Here is a 24,615-nt window from a genome sequence, read left to right on the forward strand (position 1 = left end):
AGGTGGGGTTTATTCCAGGAATGCAAGGATTCTTCAATATATGCAAATCAGTCAATGTGATACACCATATTAATAATTGAAGGAGAAAAACCATATGATCATCTCAATAGATGCAGGGAAAGCTTTCGACAAAATTCAACTACCATTTATGATAAAAGCCCTGCAGAAAGTAGACATAGAGGGAACTTACCTCAACATAATAAAGGTCATATATGACAAACCCACAGCCAACATCATCCTCAATGGTGAAAAACTGAAAGCATTTCCACTAAGATCAGGAACAAGACAAGGTTGCCCACTCTCACCACTCTTATTCAACATAGTTTTGGAAGTTTTAGCCACAGCAATCAGAGAAAAAAAGGAAATAAAAGGAATCCAAGTTGGAAAAGAAGAAGTAAAGGTGTCACTGTTTGCAGACCACATGATACTATACATAGAGAATCCTAAAGATGCTACCAGAAAACTACTAGAGCTAATCAATGAATTTGGTAAAGTAGCAGGATACAAAATTAATGCACAGAAATCTCTGGCATTCCTATACACTAATGATGAAAAATGTGAAAGTGAAATCAAGAAAACACTCCCATTTATCATTGCAACAAAAAGAATAAAATATCTAGGAATAAACCTACCTAAGGAGACAAAAGACCTGTATGGAGAAAATTATAAGACACTGATGAAAGAAATTAAAGATGATACAAATAGATGGAGAGATATACCATGTTCTTGGATTGAAAGAATCAACATTATGAAAATGACTCTACTACCCAAAGCAATCTACAGAGTCAATGCAATCCCTATCAAACTACCACTGGCATTTTTCACAGAAGTAGAACAAAAAATTTCACAATTTGTATGGAAACACAAAAGACCCCGAATAGCCAAAGCAATCTTGAGAACGAAAAACGGAGCTGGAGGAATCAGGCTCCCTGACTTCAGACTATACTACAGAGCTACAGTAATCAAGGCAGTATGGTACTGGCACAAAAACAGAAATATAGATCAATGGAACAGGATAGAAAGCCCAGAGATAAACCCAAGCACATATGGTCACCTTATCTTTGATAAAGGAGGCAGGAATATACAGTGGAGAAAGGACAGCCTCTTCAATAAGTGGTGTTGGGAAAACTGGACAAGTACATGTAAAAGTATGAGATTAGAACACTCCCTAACACCATACACAAAAATAAACTCAAAATGGATTAAAAACCTAAATGTAAGGCCAGAAACTATCAAACTCTTAGAGGAAAACATAGGCAGAACACTCTATGACATAAATCACAGGAAGATCCTTTTTGACCCACCTCCTAGAGAAATGGAAATAAAAACAAAAATAAACCTAATGAAACTCAAAGCTTTTGCACAGCAAAAGAAACCATAAACAAGACCAAAAGACAACCCTCAGAATGGGAGAAAATATTTGCAAATGAAGCAACTGACAAAGGATTAATCTCCAAAATTTACAAGCAGCTCATGCAGCTCAATAACAAAAAAAACAAACAACCCAATCCAAAACTGGGCAGAAGACCTAAATAGACATTTCTCCAAAGAAGATATACAGAGTGCCAACAAACACATGAAAGAATGCTCAACATCATTAATCATTAGAGAAATGCAAATCAAAACTACAATGAGATATCATCTCACACTGGTCAGAATGGCCATCATCAAAAAATCTAGAAACAATAAATGCTGGAGAGGGTGTGGAACACTCTTGCACTGCTGGTGGGAATGTTAATTGGTACAGCCACTATGGAGAACAGTATGGAGGTTCCTTAAAAAACTATAAACAGAACTACCATATGACCCAGCAATCCCACTGCTGGGTATATACCCTGAGAAAACCATAATTCAAAGAGTCAGGTACCAAAAGTTCATTGCAGCTCTATTTACAATAGCCAGAAGATGGAAACAACCTAAGTGCCCATCATCGCATGAATGGATAAAGAAGATGTGGCACATATATACAATGGAATTTTACTCAGCCACAAAAAGAAACGAAATTGAGTTATTTGTAGTGAGGTGGATGGACCTAGAGTCTGTCATACAGAGTGAAGTAGAAAAAAGGTCATGAAGAACCTAGGGGCAAGACGGGAATAAAGACGCAGACCTACTAGAGAATGGACTTGAGGATATGGGGCAGGGGAAGGGTAAGCTGTGACAAAGTGAGAGAGTGGCATGGACATATATACACTACCAAACCTAAAATAGATAGCTAGTGGGAAGCAGCCGCACAGCACAGGGAGATCAACTCGGTGCTTTGTGACCACCTAGAGGGGTGGGATAGGGAGGGTGGGAGGGAGGGAGACGCAAGAAGGAAGAGATATGGGAACATATGTATATGTATAACTGATTCACTTTGTTATAAAGCAAAAACTAACACACCATTGTAAAGCAATTATACTCCAATAAAGATGTAAAAAAAAAAATCTTTGTTTTTAACAACGTTTTACTCGAAACTGTATTCGCATTCCAAATGCTTCTGGATCAGGGGTCCCCACCCCCAGGCTACAGACCGGTACCAGTCCGTGGCCTGTTAGGAACCGGGCTACACAGCAGGAGGTGAGCGACGGGGGAGCGAGCAAAGCTTCATCTGTATTTTGCTCTCATTACCGCCTGAGCTCTGCCTCCTGTCAGATCAGAGGTGGCATTAGTTTCTCATAGAAGGGCAAACCCTACTGTGAACTGTGCATGCGAGGGATCTAGGTTGCGTGCTTCTTATGAGAATTAATGCCTGATGATCTGAGGTGGAGCTGAGGCAGCGATGCTAGTGCTGGGAGTGGCTGCAAATACAGATTATCATTAGCAGACAGGTTTGCCTGCACAGAGACCATAATCAATCAATTGCTTGCAGCCTCATATCAAAACCCTATCAGTGAGTGGCAAGTGAAAGCAAACTCAGGGCTCCCACTGATTCTGCATTATGGTGAGTTGTACAATTATTTCATTATATATTACAATGTAGTAATAATAGAAATAAAGTGCACAGTAAATGTAATGCACTTGAATCATCCCAAAACCATCCCCTCCCACCACCACCACACACCCCCACCCCGGTCCGTGGAAAAATTCTCTTCCATGAAACTGGTCCCTGGTGCCAAAAAGGTTGGGGACTGCTGTTCTAGATGACCTTTGGCCAAATCAGTATTGAAACTCTGTCTCATCCTTGCTCTTATTCAGTGAGGGAGACCTCATCACAGAGCGGGTGAGCAGCCTTCTCTCTGCTCTCTCTATTAGAAGCACTAACACTTCATCTCAGGTCTCTTCGTGTTTCAAATAACATGAGAAAAAACTGACAAATATAGGGAAAACAGGATCTTCTGGTCCTTCTTTCTGGTCCTTTGTTTTTCTGTTTTTCCAGAAATGAAATATAGTTACCTCTTTTTTCCCTTACTAAGCATATCACAGTAAGTTGGTAACATCTGTTTTTTCAGATTACCTTCTGAAAGAACCTGTCATTACATATCTTAGCTTTTCTTTTTTTTTTTGAACTATAACTGACTTACAGCATCATAATTAGTTTCAGCTGTAGAACATAGTGATTCAATATTTTATACATTACAAAATGGTCACCATGATAAGTCTAGTTACCATCTGTCACCATACAGAATTATTACAATATTATTGACTGTATTCTCTATGCTATACATTACACCACTGTGAGTTATTTATTTTATAACAGGAAGTTTGTAACTCTTAATTTTCCTCACCTATTTCACTAATCCCCCCACCTCCCTCCCCTCTGGCAACCACCGCTTTGTTCTCTGATTCTGAGTCTGTTTCTGTTTTGTTATGTTTGTTTGTTTTGTTTTTTAAATGCTACATGTGAGTGAAACCATGTGGTATATATGTCTCTCTCTGTCTGATACATTTCATTTAGTGTAATATCCTCTAGGTCCATCCATGTTGTTGCAAATGGAAAGATTTCATTATTTTTTATGGTTGAATAATATTCCATTATATATACACCATGTCTTCTTTATCCATTCATCTATCGATAGACACTTGGGTTGCTTCCATATCTGGGCTATTGTAAATAATGCTCCCCAATTTGTTGAGCGTTTGTACAATCTACCTTGAACTATTTATGGGATAGATTGCTTATCTCCACTTCCAAAGTTCTTCTGGGGTTTTGTTCCTTCTTTGGAACATGTTTCTTTGTCTCCTCATTTTGCCTAATTCTCTGTTTATTTCTAAGTATTAGGCAAGTCAGTTATGTTTCCTGACCTTGGAGAAATGGCCTTATGTAGGAGATGTCCTATGGGGCCCAACAGCACACTACCCTCTGGTCGGCAGAGCTGTATGCTCTAGGGGTGCCCTTTATGTGGGCTGAGTGGGCCCTTCTGTTGTGATGAGGCAGACTACTGTGGGTGCACAGGTAGTCAGGGCTGGCCCCCATCTGGTTGGCTGTCCAGCTCTGGCTCAAGAGGAGGCTGCCAACCCACTGGTGGGCAGGACAGGGTCCCAGTGGTGTCTGGCTGTGGGGCCCAAAAGGGGGATCCCGGGACTGATGTTGGCCCACTATATCTTAGCTTTTGCCTGAAACTTTTTACCTAAAGGGTCAGCATGCCATCTAAGGGAAAAAGAAAGGTTTAAAAAAAAAAAAAAGCACCATGAGGTTAAATAAATGATCTGTTCTATCATTTAAAAATTTAGCAATAAATATACTTTCTGTAAAATCACCTTAATTATTAATTTGGCCTTAAATTAATTTTAATGAATAATATTCACATCAAATATAACTTGGAATTAACTATTTAAGCCAATATAGGTCAACTTTGTAAAATAACTTACCCTTCCTTCTCTGTTGCAGTTCAGCTACATTATTCAAAGTCTACAGTTAGCAAGTTTCTCCAGCTGTGCTACAATGAAGGAGGTTCATGCATTAGAATATAACAAAAAATTTCAAATGGAAATAAGTTGTTGTCACTGCCTAATATAACCCTTCAAACCATTTCTCTTCCTGCTTATGGTTGGTGTTGTTTTTTGGTTTATAGGGACAGAGCCCCTTTTATTTTTACTTCAGAGATGGAGTACTTTATTACAGAGGGTGGGAAAAACCCACAGCATTTCCAAGATTTTGTGGAGCTTTGCTGTCGAGCTTATAATATTGTCAGAAGACACAGCCGCCTGCTCTTAAACCTGCTGGAAATGGTAAGTCCCTTGGGGAAATAACAGAAATAATAAGCTTCCTTTATGGCTCTCTTTCAGTAGTCTATCTTTCCTAATGGCTTGGAGTTCCCCAAAGAGCTATTCAAAACAGAATGGAATGAACAAACTAAAAGTACCATGGTACAGCTTATAAATACATTTCTTAATAATTCATAACATTTGTTCACAGTTATTGTCTCAAACCTTTCTCTTCACAATAATATTGATGTATTCAGGGGTTATCTCAGTATACTTTGATTAAAGGTCAAGGACAGTAATTTAGAATATTATACCAATTGTACTGTGCTTTAGAATTTTTTCAAAAGTATTTTTAAAATACTATCTCATTTTCACATTATGGCAACCCAATGATGTAGAACAAGCAAGGATTTTTCCTGGTTTCCCTCCCAATCTCTGCCTTTGATCACTTGCTTATTTTCCAGATTAAGAAACTGAGAGCCAAAAATGTAAGGTGACTTCCTAGCAACTTGACTCGAGGGTAGTACATTTACTACATTGAGTCTACTGAGTCATGGTCCTGGGTACTCTCTGTTGACCAACAGGGGAATTTTTTTTTTTTAACATCTTTATTGGAGTATAATTGCTTTACAATGGTGTGTTAGTTTCTGCTTTATAACAAAGTGAATCAGTTATACATATACATATGTTCCCATATCTCTTCCCTCTTGCGTCTCCCTCCCTCCCACCCTCCTTATCCCACCCCTCTAGATGGTCACAAAGCACTGAGCTGATCTCCCTGTGCTATGCGGCTGCTTCCCACTAGCTATCTATTTTACGTTTGGTAGTGTATATATGTCCGTGCCACTTTGTCACAGCTTACCCTTCCCCCTCCCCATATCCCCAAATCCATTCTCTAGTAGGTCTGTGTCTTTATTCCTGTCTTGCCCCTAGGTTCTTCATGACTTTTTTTCTTTTTTCTTAGATTCCATATATATGTGTTAGCATATGGTATTTGTTTTTCTCTTTCTGACATACTTCACTCTGTATGACAGACTCTAGGTCCATCCACCTCACTACAAATAACTCAATTTCGTTTCTTTTTATGGCTGAGTAATATTCCATTGTATATATGTGCTACATCTTCTTTATCCATTCATCTGTTGATGGACACTTAGGTTGCTTCCATGTCCTGGCTATTGTAAATAGAGCTGCAATGAACATTTTGGTACATGACTCTTTTTTTTTTTTTTTTTTGCGGTACGTGGGCCTCTCACTGCTGTGGCCTCTCCCGTTGCGGAGCACAGGCTCCGGCCACGCAGGCTCAGCGGCCATGGCTCACGGGCTCAGCCGCTCCGCGGCATGTGGGATCTTCCCGGATCGGGACACGAATCCATGTCCCCTGCATCGGCAGGTGGACTCTCAACCACTGCGCCACCAGGGAAGCCCCATGACTCTTTGTGAGTTCTGGTTTTCTAAGGGTATATGCCCAGTAGTGGGATTGCTGGGTCGTATGGTAGGTCTATTTTTAGTTTTTTAAGGAACCTCCATACTGTTCTCCATAGTGGCTGTACCAATTAACATTCCCACCAGCAGTGCAAGAGTGTTCCACACCCTCTCCAGCATTTATTGTTTCTAGATTTTTTGATGATGGCCATTCTGACCGGTGTGAGATGATATCTCATTGCAGTTTTGATTTGCATTTCTCTAATGATTAATGATGTTGAGCATTCTTTCATGTGTTTGTTGGCAATCTGTATATCTTCTTTGGAGAAGTGTCTATTTAGGTCTTCTGCCCATTTTTGGATTGGGTTGTTTGTTTTTTTGATATTGAGCTGCTTGTAAATTTTGGAGATTAATCCTTTGTCAGTTGCTTCATTTGCAAATATTTTCTCCCATTCTGAGGGTTGTCTTTTGGTCTTGTTTATGGTTTCCTTTGCTGTGCAAAAGCTTTGAAGTTTCATTAGGTCCCATTTGTTTATTTTTGTTTTTATTTCCATTTCTGTAGGAGGTGGGTCAATAAGGATCTTCCTGTGATTTATGTCATAGAGTGTTCTGCCTATGTTTTCCTCTAAGAGTTTGATAGTTTCTGGCCTTACATTTAGGTCTTTAATCCATTTTGAGTTTATTTTTGTGTATGGTGTTAGGGAGTGTTCTAATTTCATACTTTTACATGTACCTGTCCAGTTTTCCCAACACCACTTATTGAATAGGCTGTCTTTTCTCCATTGTATATTCTTGCCTCCTTTATTAAAGATAAGGTGACCATACAACAGGGGACTTTTTAATGTTTCCTTCCACTGTCCAGTGGACAGACCAGATAGTCAGGGTGAGAGGAGAAGGATCTAATAGACATATCTACTGGGAGAAAATTGTGGTGGTTCCTTTGGACACATACATACACTAGTAATTGCAACAAATTGTAGGAGAGAAATACATCTTTTTTAAATCAGCATGGTGTTTGGAGTCAATACAGTCATCAAAAATAACTGGTTTAGAGCCTTCAGATGACAATTCTACTAGATGCTGTTAAGGGCACAGACTTGGTGCAGGGCCTTCCTGGGTTTGAATTCTAGCTTGGCATTATACTAGCTACATTCCTCAGGTATGTTACTTAACTCCAGTAGGACTCATGTTTCCTCATCTATTGACTGAAGGTAATAGCATCTGCCTTGTAGGACTGATAAATGACCTAATAGTGAATACTTTGCATGAGCATTATGCTAAGTGCTTTGTGTGTATTAACTGATTTATATTTCATAATAACCCTATTAGATAATTAATATAAACACTTAGCACAGTACCTGTCACATAGTAGAATCCAATTAATTTATTATACTCGATCCTTGTTAACCTATAAGAGCACTGTCCATACAGTATCCCCGAATCACTTGGTTATTTAAATTTAAGTTAATTAACATTGAATAAAATTTAAAATTCAGCTTCTAAGTCTCACTAGCCACATTTCAAGTGCTCAATAGCCACATCTGGCTCATGCTACCATATTGGACAGCACAGATATAAAACATTTCCATCATAGCAGAAAAGTTTTATTGGGTAGTGCTAAATAAATGTTGACCTTGTTGCAGTAAAGATTTGATTTTGATCCTTGTTTCAGTTTTCAAACAACATACGCACCTTACTTCTTTCCTCTCTGTCTTGAAAAATGTGGATTTCTAAATATACTATATACATGTAGTCCTTCATTTAGAAAGACACTTTGGTCACTTCACATGTAAACTGGATATATAAGGTCCTGCCCATCTCCAGAGTCTTCAAGTTGACTTTCCAGTAACCGCCAATGATTCATATTGGTAGAATTTCATTCTATCTCCCAATTCTATTAGGTCATATTGCAATTATGAGATGGTTTATAGTTCATAATCTGCATTCATAACAAGGGTAAAAGCCTACAAAGACTGAGTCCATGACCTGGACTCCATTTCATAATAAATATCCAAGTAGTTATCAACTCTAATATCCTTTTGGGCTGTAGCAGGGTCTAACTCATGAATCCATGAGCTCTTGAGTACTTAATATGTGCCAGAAGCTGTGGAGGATACATTAACATATGAGACCCAGTCGGTCTTAAAATTTTTAATTTAATAAGAAAGGTAAAATTCACGTACACAGGCAGATGAGGTATCCAGCATTTCTAAATGTCTAAAATGCTATAAATAACTGCATACTAGGAGTAAGTACCATATTCTAACAACTTCAACCAGTGACAGACGTTTCAAAAATAAACTCGAAGCAGAAAAGCACAAATATCGTTTCATACTCTTTCTCAGGTGACAGTAAAATTATGCTGAATGACAAGTAAGCCTGTTAAAATAATGTGAAAGGACAGCTTTTTGAAAAAAATAATGATTCTAAAAGCTATTGGTGGGCTTTTATCTTTTGTTTAATAAATGTTTCTACCTACCTAAAAAGAAAACTTCTAGCATGTGAGTCATAATGTATTAAATAGTCATTAAAGAGTTTGTATGACGTTATTTCATTTAAAAGAAGTAGATATATGGTATTTTAATCAAGTATTTAAATAATTTCTTTTAAAGTAATATTAAAATCAGATGTTGAAGGTTTCTGGTATATAGTGTTTGCAAAAAATTTCCCTATGTTTTAATTATTCAAGCATGACTTTTAGGCTAATGAAGAAATTTTGGCAGTGAAGGGTACTAATTCAGATTAATCTTATAATCTTAGATTTAAGCTTTTACAGAAGTTGAAACAGAGATAAGCAGCAATGTGGACCAATTAGACCAGTGAATAAATATATGTAAAACAGCAGTGTGTTATTATCTCTCTTTCTGGTTATTTACCTCTTGATTCTCTTCTCTTCACATTTTTTTCCTATGGGATTCTGTAGATAACCAAAGCATCAGTAAAGGTTTCAAGACCACACCTTCTCTGGTAGAGCTTCTTATAAAATAAAAACCAAATTTAAATTTACAAAAGATTATTTTCTACCTATGTGGGAAATCTATATTTCCCTCAATTCTCTCTCAAACTAACTCTTTTTGTGTTAACTTACTTAAAAAGAAGTTAATCTACTGTGCCATAACCTAGTTACAACTTGAGAAATACTTGATATGGGTCATAAATTCTACCTTCCATGAATGGTCACTAACAAAGAATTATGAGCCACAAGTGTTTGGTGAGTCTGCTATGGAGTTAATTGTTCAGCCTTGGTTGAGAGCAGCATGTTTCCACATATTCACAGTCCTTTTTGTTTACTCCTGGGAAAAGCTGGGGAAAATAATCCATGAAATTCCCATCTTGCTTAAAACCAGAACATCTGTAGAGAACAAAGAATGTTGCTAGCTGAATTCACTAACATAAAAGCCTGTATTTCATCAGGTTTTCTCTTATTAAAAAATCAATAGAAATTATTATGGAAGGCTCCCAAAGAACATAGGGACCATTCACCCAGTTTAAAATGTTTATCACACCCATTTTTATATCAGATATTTCCCAGCAGAAATCTTTCTAACTTCTCTACGTGGTGGCAAAGAGTGTCTGCTTCCCTAAGCATAACTATCAAAATAGATTTGGACTTAGTAGGGGAAAAGCAGAAGTAGAAAAAAAAATTAATGTTCCTATCCTTTAAAAAAGAACGTATCTGTTTATTATCTGTACTAGCCACGCTTTCCCTTTCTTACTGCCCCAATTAAAGTTATAACCCATGTAATCTAAGCCAGGGAGGCACTTGAACCACATCTCTGTGGGTCAGTGAACAGACCTGACTAAGTGGACCAGGTATGAGGCCATCCATACTCTGATGTGCAGAGTCACATCACTCAAAGCCTCCTCTCTAAGGAATGAAACACATCAACAAGGGCAAAGTTAGCACTTGTTACCTTTAATCAGCCACATGAAAGGGAGAGAACTTGGGTTTGAAGCCATCTGCACTTGGCACCTGGTGTGTAGTGTGTGTGTGTGTGTGTGTAGGAAGGGATAAGTATAGGGTCTACTTCCCAAGGAAATGTTTGACAGAGCCCTAAATGAGCAGGTGTGAATTCAGAATATCCAGAGAAACTAGAAAGCAATTCATATCTAGGGAAGAAGCTTGTTCATAGTAAATGGACAGTCATAGTGTGATAACGGGGGAAACTGCCACAATAAATACACACATGTCTCTAGAACTCTAAGTACAGAACTGATAAGATAAAACCTAATCTAGACTCTAGTTGCTGTTGGCAATGTATCTCCCTATGGTTGATTTTAAGTTTATTAGTTGGGGTTGAACTTGCTATCTATAGGTTTTAAATGCCTGACATATATTTTCATTCATTCACTCATGCATTCATTATTTCACAGACATTCATTAAGTTCTAACTACTTACAAAGCACCACATTAACAATTTAGACAATTCAACATGGAATAAAAACCTAATTTATGTTCTCAAAGAACTTAAAATCTAATGTGACAAACATACACATGACAAAACGTAGTTAAAGCTAGGCAGAAATAAATATTATGAAAGACATGTAACCAAAATAGGATTACTGTACAAAGAAAGCAAGTTATAAAATCTTATCAAGAGGATCTGTGGTGCTCTCAAGGAGGAAGATGTATTTGAGATGAGCCTTCAAAAAGAATTTCAATAGACAAGGAAGGAGAGGAAAGGGATCCTGGCTGAAAGAAAAGTATAAGTGTCTGTGGAGGCTTAAAGAGGGTGGGCATGACATGTGTGGGAAATGGGGGGAATCAAGTGCACCCAGGCTATGGCACAGATGGAGACCTATGTAGACGGTGAGGTTGAAGTGATAGATCGCAGGTAGATTAAGAAAGGTATTTAGAACAGAATGAACATTTTGGACTTTTATATATAGTCACCTGAGAACCTAGAAGTTTCTTTGTTTTTGATGAAGGGAGTACCATCATCTAGCTTGGATTTTAGACAGATAACTCAGAAATTATGTAATTAGAGAGGTAGCAATTGAATAACTAGAAAAGGGCTATTCAAGTTATCTAAGCAAATGAAGATGAGAAGCTGAACTAGGACAATAATTGCAGTGGAAAAGGGAATGAATACATGAGACTGTTGAGAGGGTTTTTATAGAATTAAGTGATTGACATTGGGAATCAAGAAAAAGAGAATCAAAGAAGATATGAATTTCTTGTTATTTGGACAATGATGGCAGTGAAATATGAAACAGGAAAAAGGAGGAAGAGTTTATGGGAGAAGAAAATTTGCTCAAATTTAGATATCATGAATCTGATATCATCCATTGGAAAGACATCCATGAGGAAAGACAGCTGACAACTTCCCAGGACTACCTAATCCATTCCCATGGTTTCAATTACTATCTGCGTGCTAATGACTCCCAAATCTATATTCATGCTTTAGACCCCACCCAGCCCTCCAAATATATCCAATCACCCAGTTTTCTCAATTCTACTTCCTACGTATATTTAAAATCTAATAACTTTTCATCATTCCTAAACAGTCTACTAGTCCAGCCTCTTATTTGACTGCACTTTCATCTGTTTTTCACATATAACCATGATGATCTTTCTCGAACAAAATTCATTCTTTTAATGCTCATTTTAAAACACTAAAAGAACTTTCCTTGCCATTGGGACAAAGTACAAAACCTTTCCGATTGCTAAAACATCCTGCACTACTTGTCTTTTTGGCCCCATCTCTTGTCGCTCACCCACAGGATACCCAATGTTCCAGAAAGCTATCCTGGATCTCTTCTGCAAACAAATGGAAGGTATCTTGCTCTCCTCTGTCCACCTATATATGCTATCCCCTCAGTCTGGGTGGGAAGAGTAGGAAAGGAAAACAGTTTCAAACCCATTTTTCTCACTTGAACTTCATTAAGTCAATCACAACTTCACCCATCCTCCATTGCTGTATTCTCAGTTTATTATTTTTACAATCAACAGCATTGTTCTTAACTTCCCACTGCTGTAAAAGTGCCTCTGTTCCCAGAGTAGGAAATAATTTATTTTAGTCATGAGATACACTGATGATATTCTTCTTTTTTTTCTCAGAGTTCAAATTTATATCAGAAAGATCTATTTTTTTCCTAAGATGTTTGCCTATCACTAAAGAGATGTTATCCCTTCAATCTACACTGTAATTTAAGCGAAGTATTTTTCCAAAGTTTGGCAGAAAAAATACCTGAGCCTTTGTACAATTTAATCTTTAATTGTTTCATTGTTTTAATAACTTTTAGTAAATTCAGTCACCGCTTAACTAGGGAAAATTGTGTTCTTGTAGTATGAGTCATAGAGTCATGAAAGAACATAAGAATAAAAAGCAAAGGAATGGCGCCTAAGATTAAGAACCAGAAAGATGAGTTTTATTCTCTGTCTTTACACACCATTTGACCTGGACACTTCACTTACAGGTTTTAGGGCATTAAGTTTTTCTTCTTGAAAATAGGTATTGTGATATAATTTTTGTGTTATAATGTATATCTATAGAGCTCTTTCTTAGTCATTAGCATTTGATTCTCCCAGAACATGTTGGATATTTTTTTTGGATATTTTTATATCCACTTTAAAAATGTGAAAATAGAGGTCCAAACAGGTTAAGAGACTTTTTCAAGATCATTTAGATTTTAAATGATGGGTCCAGAAATTCTGACATTAGAGCTCTTATTATTTCTATTTTCCCATGCTGAATATGTCTCTTCAATAAGAAGACAAGATGGAGATTTAATTTACATTTATTCTGAGGTTTTTTGTTTCTTTTTTATTTATCTTGTTTTGTTTGTGTTTGCTTGTGTTGCTAAGATGCTACATGCAGGATTGCCTGAGCTAAGTGGAATCCAAGACCTGAAATATGTGTATAATAACCTTCGTCCACAAGACACAGACCTGGAAGCGACAAGTCATTTTACCAAGTAAGATTAGCAGTGAATGTGTGAGTATGCATGAATACAGACACATGTTTCACATTTGAGATGATTTTAGGGTGAACAGTCATTGGTATGAAGCTGTCATTTCTACAACAAGTTTGTGTCTTTTTCCCAAGGGATAGAAAAGGAGCAATGTGAATGTCTAGCAGAAGGCCTGAGTCAGTGTTTCTGTAGCAAGCTATTGTTTGCTAAGCAGCCTCTTCATATAATACATTACTCAATAAGAGGTCATTGAAAAGAGCAAGAGCTGACATAAATAAATTGGTTGTTCTACTTGAACTATGTCCAGAAAAACAATTTGGAGAAAAGAGATTTATGATGAGATATGGACTCACTAATTTCACTTTTGTTTCTGAAATTCTCACTAATTTCATCTCTATGATGATAGAAATATTGGAATATTTGGTGACTATCTTCTATTTTTAATACAGTTTTTATTAAGCAAGTCTGGGGTAACACTAGCGTACATCAAGTTCAGAGTCTGGGCACAGCACAGTGATGGTCGGTTAGACTCAAAATTATTGTCAGAAGGGTGGTGCATTTTATAATATAAGATTCTTTTGAACTTCAGTTTTTGAATGGATAACATAATTGCTAGCAAATTTTAGGTGCTCAATAAATGTTAGCTGTAATTATTATCCTAGTAAATATTTTAAGTAGAGAAATACAGTGCTCTTTCCTATAATTTATTGATATTGAAACTTATTTGAGTCTAATTTTTAATTTTTCTAATATTTTCAACTGGAAATTTGGAAACACAAATTATATTTTTTAATAGATATATGCTCTGTCCTTTTGAAGAAAACAGTACTTATAGTTCCCACACAGGTATTACTTTTCTCTCCTTTTTCCAGAATGTATAGTGCAGAATCTCTCTCCATTCCAGGGGTGTCAGGGGAGTTCATGGGGATGCATGTCCTAAACACTTGGAGAATTTCACTTTTGCAAGGAATCTCTGTTTCATGAACTTGAATGTATAGGCTGCTCTTGTGGTTGAGTAGAAGCAATATGACAGAATCACAGAATATTAGAGCTGGAAGAGCCCTTATAGTAAATTTATTCTGACAGTAAATATGCAAACTAGAAAACCAAGATCCAAAGAAGTAAGAGGCTTGCCCACGATTAAAAGAAGTAGTAAGAAATAGAGCTAGGACTAGGGCCCAAAGCTAAGACTTTGATCCCATGCTGTAGGGTTTTTTCAACATTTACCATTGGAAAGTATATATGATTAAGGAAATCCAGGCAGAGCCCCTGCCAAAAATATTCCTTCCTGCTATCTGGTTTGCTTCTGAAATTCTACCATTAGAAATTCTTTTGGTGAGTCTGGTAGGTTTTTTGAGTCTTGAAAATGCCCTTTACTAGTAAAGTTACCTCTGAAAGAAGCTTTGGTTTATATCCACTTAGAAAACTACAAATATTATTTGACAACTGTCTGTGGCCAAAGACACTCGCTTGAAGGCTGGCAGAGGTGTTTCAGATCCTTAGTTTCAAGGATGAGGGACTCTCAAGTTGCCTCAACTAATGGGGACAAGGGACTTGCATGAGAAATCCCAAGGAAGGGCTGACAGCCTACCTCAGGAAAAGCAGAAGGACATCTCTCACAGAGCCTGGAAGGTCCTTCGGAGTTCAAGAGAGCTCTGGGGATCTCATGAGTAGGAATCAGCCTTTCAGTCTAGCTGCCACCCCTTGTCCAGTTAACTATACCCGAGGTGGGTGGGTTAACATGGTACCAAAAATAGTCCCCTCAGGCTATCCCATCAGGGTCTGACCAGGGTGCCTTTTTTAAAGTGGGCGGCAGTAAGGCAGGCACAATTATTGACATGTCATTGAGACAGGGTGGGGAGATAGGGGAGGAGCATAGAGAGGGCCAGGAAAGATGGAGGTTGAAAACATGATTGGGCTGCAACCTGTGTTTGATATGTCATTGCTTGGACAAAGCAGTTATAGTGCTGCAGTTCACAAATTATCCCTCCTATAATTTAAAACAAAGGAAAAAACTATATATTGGATGAAAAAAGCTCTTTCAGGCCACGGCCACAGGAAAAAGGTAAATAGGCTTTATTTGTCTGCCAGAGTCCCATCCCTCCACATCCTCCAACTTCATTTGACACACTCAGATCTGTAAGGGGCAGAATCTTAGAGATGGGTGAGCTTGCCTCTGTCAACTCATGCTTCCCTTCCTGTTCAAGAGGATGTGAACTAATACAGGAAGTAGATCTGAAGCCAGTAACTTCCTAGCAGTGAGTTAGACCTCATTATTCTGCCTGCATATCTCTGCCAGGCTAATTTTCTTACTTTCAGATGTTATGTAGTATGTTCTGTTAATTAAACTTCTTTCTACAACTTTATGGTAAATAACTTGTTCTCCATGGCAGACTTAAAAGGCATCTAGTCATCTAAACTAGGGCACGTCATTTCTCTTCAATAATTGTCTTTGACTTGCCATTTCTTACCTCTTACTTTTGAGGACCTTATAAATATGATTGTCTTTATCAAGGTTCATCCACACCACCTCTATTATTCCCAGATGAATTCTTGTCAGGGTAGATCACGTTGTCAATATACATTCATTCCTGCTTTGTCTATTTAACTCACATGCATAGCCTCATCAAAAACGCTCCCTAAGAATCATAAAATTACTAGAATAGAGGGGGGGATCTGATCTAACTTTCAGTCCTACCCATCCCTTGAGACTCTGGACCTCGTCCACAAAATCTTCTCAGATTATTCTGTTACCAACTACTCTTTTCTTCTTAATTCTACAGAACATGTATTATTTCATGATATGCTTCATTTATTACTGAATTACATACTGTGTAGTATATCACCTAAGTAAATATGCTTGTTGCTTATATCAGTATGTCCCAAGTAAAGCAGGGGACATATTCCCACTTCCCCACTTCCAAAAGTCCAAAAGTATCTGAATGTGAAACAAGTTCTAGTCCCTTAAAATAGATTTAAAAGTTTAATTTAACAGAAAATACAATTTAAACATGAAACATTTAAGTGTATAGAAGTCATATAATGGCTAACATTTAATACAGCGCTTCTTATATTTCAAGCCTTACTCTAAGTACTTTTCATACAGTAACTTATTTAATCATCATAACAAGTCTATGAGATAGTATCACTTTTATCTACATTTTTAGATTAGGAAATTGAGACCCCAGAGAAATAAAATGATTTGCCAGAGGATACAACCGGCAGGAGACAAAGCCACAATTCGAATCCAGGAGTCATGCTCCACAGCGTGGGGTCTTAAATTCTACCCTGTGTGCTCAAATCCACCCCTCCCATATGCAGGCTTCCGGGGATGTGCTGCTTCATAATTCAGACCACAGTTTTCTCAAGGTTCCTCAGAGCCCATGTTGGCTGCAATTTCACCAAGGTGACCCTATAACCTTCCTTGGGCACTAATCCTCATTCCTGAATATCCCGAGCCTTGGTGGACAGAGTCCCTTCCCAGAACTATTATCTCTGTGCTACCACCATGTGTTCCCTGGGTGTTTGGTTCAGGATCTGCTATAACGACTGCCCTGGGAGACCCCCATGGGATAATTTGATTGATGATGCCAAGGCCGTCACCTTCTTCCTTTTTTCTGTTTTGGCCCATTACCAGGTGCCTTGAACCTCTATATATTGTTTTCCACTTTTCTTCTCAGAGAAATCTCCCATGAGACTCACCCTACCATTTATTTCTAAGAGCCTGTCTCAGTAGTATCTTTTATCCTAAAATCTCAATTATGTACCTTTATTTTTTAGATATGATTTAATATGTTTTGAGATTTCCTTTTCAACTCTTCTCTAAGTTCCTTGGTCAGCATATGTAGATCAAATGTTGAGGATCTTTTCTATCACACATTCCATCTAGCACTTTGAAGAACCTATTATCGAGGTTCAAGAAGCCTCAGTGGAATGTGACTGTGATTCTTTACAATTTAAAAAAGTTACTTAAACTCTCTGTTATTTAGATATTTAAAATTCTAAAGAAAATTATACAATATTTCTTTTGTTAATACTTAAACAATGTATAGAGTGAATTTATAAAAGTAAGCTGCTGAATTTAAAATAATAAGGAAGCCTTAAAAATTATGTGCACTTGTTTACTTTTCTGTGTAAATAATACTGTTACCTTAAGCTATGTTCTCTGACATTATATGGATATCAAAACTTAAGGAAAAACTTGAAGTGTAGATGTCAGTGCACATAATTTACCAAAAAGAAATTAAGTTCATTAATGGATCCAACGTTGGTCTTGGTGCTTCAATGAGTGTCATTAACTCGGATATACTTTTGAGAGGCCCTGTATATTTAAATACCTTGTTCTCTTTGTTCTGAAAAGCTAAAAGTGTTTCATGCCACTTTTTATTCGGATACTACTAAGATACAGATAAAAATAAGACGAAAATCCACCTACTCCCACCACTGCCACTAAGCTCACAGATCTGGGTCATGAATGACTAAGCCATCTGAGACACAGCATGTGTAGATGGATACCTTAAGTGCCCTAGTCCTGACCACAGCATTAGCATTAAGAGGCTGCCCCTCTTGACCCTGTTTGAGACTTGAAAGAAAGAAATGGCTTTTCCTGCCTCTCTGAGGGAGTCCTCTATTTATGAACAATACAGGATCTTACTTCACTCTTGGGTATTCACATTCTGGGTTAAGAGCTGATCATAAGAGTTTCAGAGGATGCTGTACTCTGCATGGCATTAAAAAATTATATTACAATGAATGGCATTTAGAGAAAAATGAAAATAAAATTGGTTTACTGGACACAAAGGTTTTTCACATCATTGCCAACTCCTCTCTCTGCTTCCCTTACTTTTTTTACTCCCCTTGCAGCTGCGTTCTGTTGAATAGAGTCAAGAAAGTATCATGACTCAGTCCCTGCAAATTGATATTCTCATGTAATATCTCTCCCTAGCCCACTGCTAGGCAACAAAGGCAACCATATATTAAAATGCCGTCCAAATGGGTTATTTCAGAATTTTCAGTCACTCTCACACCTTGGATTAGCTGGTCTTTAGAAACGGATAACCTATTTCACAGACCAGACTCAGATCATTAAGCATAAATTTCCTGGCCTACCTCCCCTCCCACATGCAGATTATGCTTTTTACTTTACCCATTTCCTCCTCCAGAAATGTGAGAAGAAAATTTCCATGTATTCCCATATATTCCATTTGGCCTGCCAGGCAGATTCTTTGGTTTAGTAAGTATAAGATCCCCTGCTCTTCAACTAAAGAGAAGAGCAGCTTGAAGGCAGCTTGAAGCAAAACAAAACTCCAAACTTCAGAATAACAAATTATTTGCATTAGTGAGGTATTTTGATAGCAAGAACTAGATTCTATCTGGTATACTTGGGGAAAAGGGTATACGTGGACTCAAACTCTAACCTAACAAATTCCGGAAACCAATATGGCCTGGGCAGTTTCTAAAGGAAATGAAGACCTTCTCCTCTGCTTATCTCTACCTATCATATTCTACTTCTTTTTGCCTACTGGCCAGTATTCTCTAATATAAATTCCAGAGAGAGACAGTCTAATTGACTTAGCTAGTTGCCTTTGACCCTACTGGACAGGGTCCTTCATGCCAAGCCATCATGGATTCTGTTGCCCATCCTTATTCTTAACATGGGCCACCCCTTCACAAAGAACAGCCTGGAGCTTCTTCTCTGAACTTTGAGCTTTAGAAAGAACAGTCTTAATTATGAGGGGCCATTGGGAAGAGCAGGCACAATGACTGTCCCAACAAGTACAACTGTGAAGCTGCTGAAAATGTTGATAGCATCCAGAAAGAGTGCTTCTGGACTTCACAAAGACAGGAGTCAGAGTCTCTGAGCCACCTAGAGTGTGCAGACACAATGCCAGAAATTCCCGGTTTTCCCTGCATTCCTTCTTGTTTATTTCTCGTGGCTATAGGGTGAGACAAGACTCTTTATGCTCAAATATCTCAAAACGTAATTCAATGGCTTTCTATCTGGTTTCTCTTCAGAACTGAGAAACAGAATATAGGACAGGAATGCAGATCCCTGGGTTCTTTTATCATTAAAGTTTCTTGATTTTTTTTTAGTACTTTGCAAATTGTCATCTCATGGATTGTTGTAATTCCATAAATATGGGTCAAAGTTTTTCTTTGCCTTAGCTTAACCGTTGATACCTACAGAAATAAATACAAGAAAAAACAAACAAACAAAAAAACAGAACCTAAAGGAACTAACAATCATGACGTCCAACTTTCCTTAAATGAAGAAAGCAGATTCAAAGGGAAGGTTAAAGTGACATTTCTCCTTTCGTTGTGATAGTTTCCCATTTAAAAAAATTTCATTATAAGCACTAATCTGAACTAAATTGACTTTTTAAACTATGTTTTTCAAACTGCAGATATGACAGCTTTTTACAATACATCAATAAAATAAGGTAGCTTTTGGAGGGAGGGGAGGATAGAAGCCTGGAATGTCATTTCACTGGCATAGTACTTATATGTACTTATAGTAAGACCAGCCCATCAATATTTCCCTAGTTTCTTTATTCCATTTGCTCTGATTTGGCTAAATTTTGTAAGGAGCCTCCATAAGAAAGTGTAGGAATTACTTATTGTATTCAAAGCCATGGAGCCTGGAATTCTTGTTTGTATGTAGTTAGGGGCCTGTGATGACATTTGCATAAGACTTGCTGACCTTGTAGATGAATTATGAAGACTTGAAACTTCAACTTGGAAAACAGCAAAATCTTTCATTTTTTAAGCCAAATTCTAAACTATGAAGCAGGAGAAAAAGTGAAATGAAAAGAGAAAAAGATAAGAAACTCTAAAATTGCCTCTTGTTTTAATCCCTAACATCTCCTTCAAAAGGATTTGAAAGAGGATTTCAAAAGAGTTTACCACAAGTCATTTTCCACAGAACCATAAATCTGTACATGTGTTTTCCTTTGTATCTCTCTATCTGTAGTTTACTACCTTTTGGGCTCATATATATATTCATTTTTTTATTTATTTGGTAGTAAGGTTTCTGAAATAATATTTGCATAATATTATTCTATTTCCAATAACTTTTTATATGTTACTTCCTTTGATTCTATCGATAATCCCAGGGAATGGTATGGTCTAGTCATCAACTATGTTTCCTAGATGAAACGATTGAAAGCTAATTGAATTTCTTGGATCACGGGCAGAACTGATGAGTTCAAAAGAAAACAAAATTGATTTCTTGCATAATGGGTGCTCTTCCCAGGACCCTAAACAAAATCATATGGAAAAAAAAAGTCCTACATACAAAACTCATAATCTCAGATAATATAGATGTTCTTTAACTGTAGTGTCTTTGGATTAGTTGAAAGAAAATAGTAAAAAAAATCTAAATGCTTAAAGTTGTGTTTCCCAAATTAGGGTACCATGCCATCAAAGCTACAAGGATTAACATGAGATACCTTTTTTAGTATCTATTTTATTTAAAAGGTTAGAACATGAAACTTAAATTTTTGTCTTCACACAAATGTACATACATGTTACATAAATATTCAACCAAATTTTCCTTGAATTTTTTTAAATAAAAGTGCATAGAGAGGAACTTTTTAAAAAATTGTGTACCAAGACTGCATCAGCAATGATTATTCATTGAATTCATTTAAAATGTTAATTTTTTGGTTAAAAAATATTCTGAGTACTTCTGAATACTTATTTGTCCAATATAAATTTGTAACAAAATAGGAATTATCTTGATAGCATATTTTATTGGTTTAGCTATGAGAAAGTGCTGGTCAGATATATTATAGATTACAAATTCAACACTGAACCATTATTTTTCTTCATGGAATAAAACAAATTATGACAAAGTTGTATTAATTCACTGTTCCCTCTGAATAGTTAAGAATGACTCTCAGAGCTAGACACTCAGTAACTCCAATACAAAAAAGAAAAGGAAAAAGAATGGGGCTTCCCTGGTGGTGCAGTGGTTGAGAGTCCGCCTGCCGATGCAGGGGACACGGGTTCGTGACCCGGTCCGGGAAGATCCCACATGCTAGGCCCGTGAGCCATGGCCGCTGAGCCTGCGCGTCCGGAGCCTGTGCTCCGCAACGGGAGAGGCCACAACAGTGAGAGGCCCGCGTACCGCAAAAAAAGTAATGTCTTCTTTACATGTGCCAAAATCACTGCAGCAAAAATGAAGTTTGAGAGTTAGATGAAGAAATTTGTTCATGGGGAGTGTGAGTCACTTGAACCTCTTCTATTTATATATGATAAAATTACAGTGTCAGTGGTAAAATAAGAACATTCTCATGCAGATTCTTTCACAGAAAAAGTCACTTGAGAAATATTTCCCTGCGACTCTTAAAGAGACTGACCAGTGAAATAGGTCAGTGTTCTATCAAACCGCAAAATGATATCAACGACTTCAGCAATAGAAATATGCTCTTGTTGAAATTCCTGTCAAGGGTTGCCCGAGAACCTTCTCTTGATCGCCACTCCACACATTTAGGCATCTCTCTTCAATGGTTACTCTGATGTAGCTCGTGAAGCAGTTAGAAACGTTTGCCAATTATACTCTAATAAAGGTGTTAAAAAAAAAAAAAAAGATAAGAAACGTTTGCCATTTGTAGTCGCATATTAATATAAATGTGAGTTCAAAAAATATAATATTTAACCTGAGGAAACAAACCTGCCTATAGGCTAAACCTGACGTGAAAGATTCGACCCTCTGGATTTAACCCAGTTTTCTGAGACTGATAAACTCCATTGCCCATTCACACACACATAGCTAGGAAACCTATTAGTAGCAGTTGTTTCTGATGATAAGCAATTTAAAATATTTGTATCCTATAAAAAGGTACATCTGTTCTGAAGTAGAATAGAATTTGTACACATGTTTAAGATGGGACCTGTGGCTTAAGAAATTTTATCTAAATGTATGCCCCTTTGGACTGTGTTCCCTAGATGCCAGAAATACTGTTAATTTTTTTTCTGTCTAAGGGTTATTCCTATGTAAAAATTAAAGGATCGTTGTTTTAGTGCCTTTGTACCACCTGGGAATTCCATACTCACTTATTGGCTTATTTCTCACTTAAAGACAAAGTTGGAAGACTGTTCATTATAAATAATCCACAATGAGAGCAAAGACTTTCTAAATGTGTTAGAATTTTTCCTTGCTACTTTCTAAATGATGTCACCTTTGGTATGCATTTAACTTCTCGAGGTCTTTTTCTTATCTTTTGCCAAAATAATTTTACTGCTCACCTCTAAGGATGAAAAGATTAACATAAGGCATTTAGTGCAGTGCCTGCCAAAGGATATATACTCCCTGAGGGCAGAAATCTGATTTCTCTCCTTCACCTCTATGTCCCAGTACAAAGAACAGTGCCTAGCAGGAAGTTAGAAGTGTTTATCAAGACTGCCGGGGGGATTTCCTTAGGAAATTTGAGAACTGAATCCTTCTAGATGCTGCTTTGGATTTATAACGTAAGGATACTCCAAAGCATAATCCGGCTGAAGCTGCCATTAAAATAGATAAATCAGAGAGCTGCCACTTGGATAAATCAGATCCTCGTAGAGGCCTGAAACTTACTGCTCTCAGGTCCCCAGTCCTAAATTGGGTCATATTTAACAACATTATTTTATTTGACCTGTTATATCTGCCACTTGAGAAACTAGAGATGCATTTAGATGAAAGTCTGCATTAAAACTGTAAGTTTATCGTAAAAGTTCATCCTTCATCTCCAGTCTTCTTGCATCTTAACTGCTGGGTGATGTAAGAATAAGGCCTAGACATAGTTGAGATTATGTGAGTGTGAGTACATCAGATCTTAAGATTTATGGTTCATAAGCCTACCTTCATGAAAAGTGAGTACATGCTATCATCGTAGAGCTTTCCACCTCAACACATAAAATATGCTCAGTAACTATTTGTTGAATGAGTGAGAGAATGGTAGGGTCTCTGTAAATCATGATTAGTATTATACTCTTACTGCTATTATTACCTTCATGTCTTTGAACTACTGATGAAGAAAGAAATGAATGTTTTGTACTGCACTACGTACCCATAAATTCATAAAGTCAAAGGACATCTTTAAAAATAATGAACACTGTGGAAATGAATAATGATCAGGGTCATATTTTAACCTTCTTAGGAAATTTTGTCCAATATTGATGTATAATAATGGAAAAATTTGGATTTTTTTTAAGCCCAATACCAGAACAAGATAAATGGGCTTGAAGTTTTATAAAAATGAGGGGGAAATTATTAAACATTATTGAACTACATTTTTAACTTTGAGGACATGGCTGATTTGTTGTAAAGAAGGCATTGCTTGGTAACTTTGATAGATGCCAACCAAGAAAAGCAGTGTTTGATTACGTTCAACATCTGTTCCTCATGGAAATATTTTAGTAAGCTCAGAATAGAAGGAAACTTAGATAAACATACTTGTTTAAGTGAAAAATTATAAGCATTCCCATTAATGTCAGGAAAAATATAATAATGCCTCTATCTTGTTAGTACAGCTCTATATTTAAGCTTTGTTATATTGTTATTTTCCACTTGAATAAGAAAACAAATAAAACAGTTCCATATAATTTTTTTAAATTTTTGAAATAAGAATTTAGTACCGTAAGTGGTTACAAGATAAACATTCAAGACTGAGTAATGAAAAAATTAGAAAGGGAATATTATATGATCACCTAAATAGATACAGAAAATTCAGTTATTAAAATTTAGAATCACTCATTATTTTAAAACTCTCTAGAAATAGAAAGGAATATCCTTAAACATGTAGCTAAAAACCTACAGAAAACATTATACTTAGTGGTAAAACATTAAAAGCTTTTCCTCTGTAATCAAACAGATGAAAAATGCCTGCTATCACCACTTCCATTTAACATTGAACTGGAGGTCTTAGCAATGCAAAGGGTGACAGAAAACTCTGTCATTATTTGCAGATAACATGACTGTGTCCATGCAAATTTCAAAAGAATATACAGTGTATTGTTAGAATTAATGACTTAAAAATCTACTCATATATTAACAAATATTAGTTAAAATAAAATTTAGAAAAAGCTAGAATTTACAATTCACAATAAATCCAACAAAATATATGGAAAACAGCCACAGAAAAAAATTCTAAAATTATACAGAAA

At 36.8% G+C, this 24,615-nt stretch overlaps 1 protein-coding gene across 1 annotated transcript in view; it reads left to right on the forward strand.

Moving 5' to 3' along the window:
• The window catches only part of PIK3C2G (phosphatidylinositol-4-phosphate 3-kinase catalytic subunit type 2 gamma), a 394,030-nt gene that overhangs the window by 262,660 nt on the left and 106,755 nt on the right, over positions 1-24,615 (forward strand). Inside the window, exons 26-27 of the mRNA XM_029205345.1 lie at positions 4,998-5,154; positions 13,364-13,473. Coding sequence (XP_029061178.1) covers positions 4,998-5,154; positions 13,364-13,473 — 267 coding nt within the window. The remainder of the gene's footprint in view (positions 1-4,997; positions 5,155-13,363; positions 13,474-24,615) is intronic.

Source organism: Monodon monoceros, unplaced genomic scaffold, assembly GCF_005190385.1.
Source record: "Monodon monoceros isolate NGI ecotype Baffin Bay Population unplaced genomic scaffold, NGI_Narwhal_1 Super_Scaffold_6, whole genome shotgun sequence".
Lineage (NCBI taxonomy): Eukaryota > Metazoa > Chordata > Mammalia > Artiodactyla > Monodontidae > Monodon > Monodon monoceros.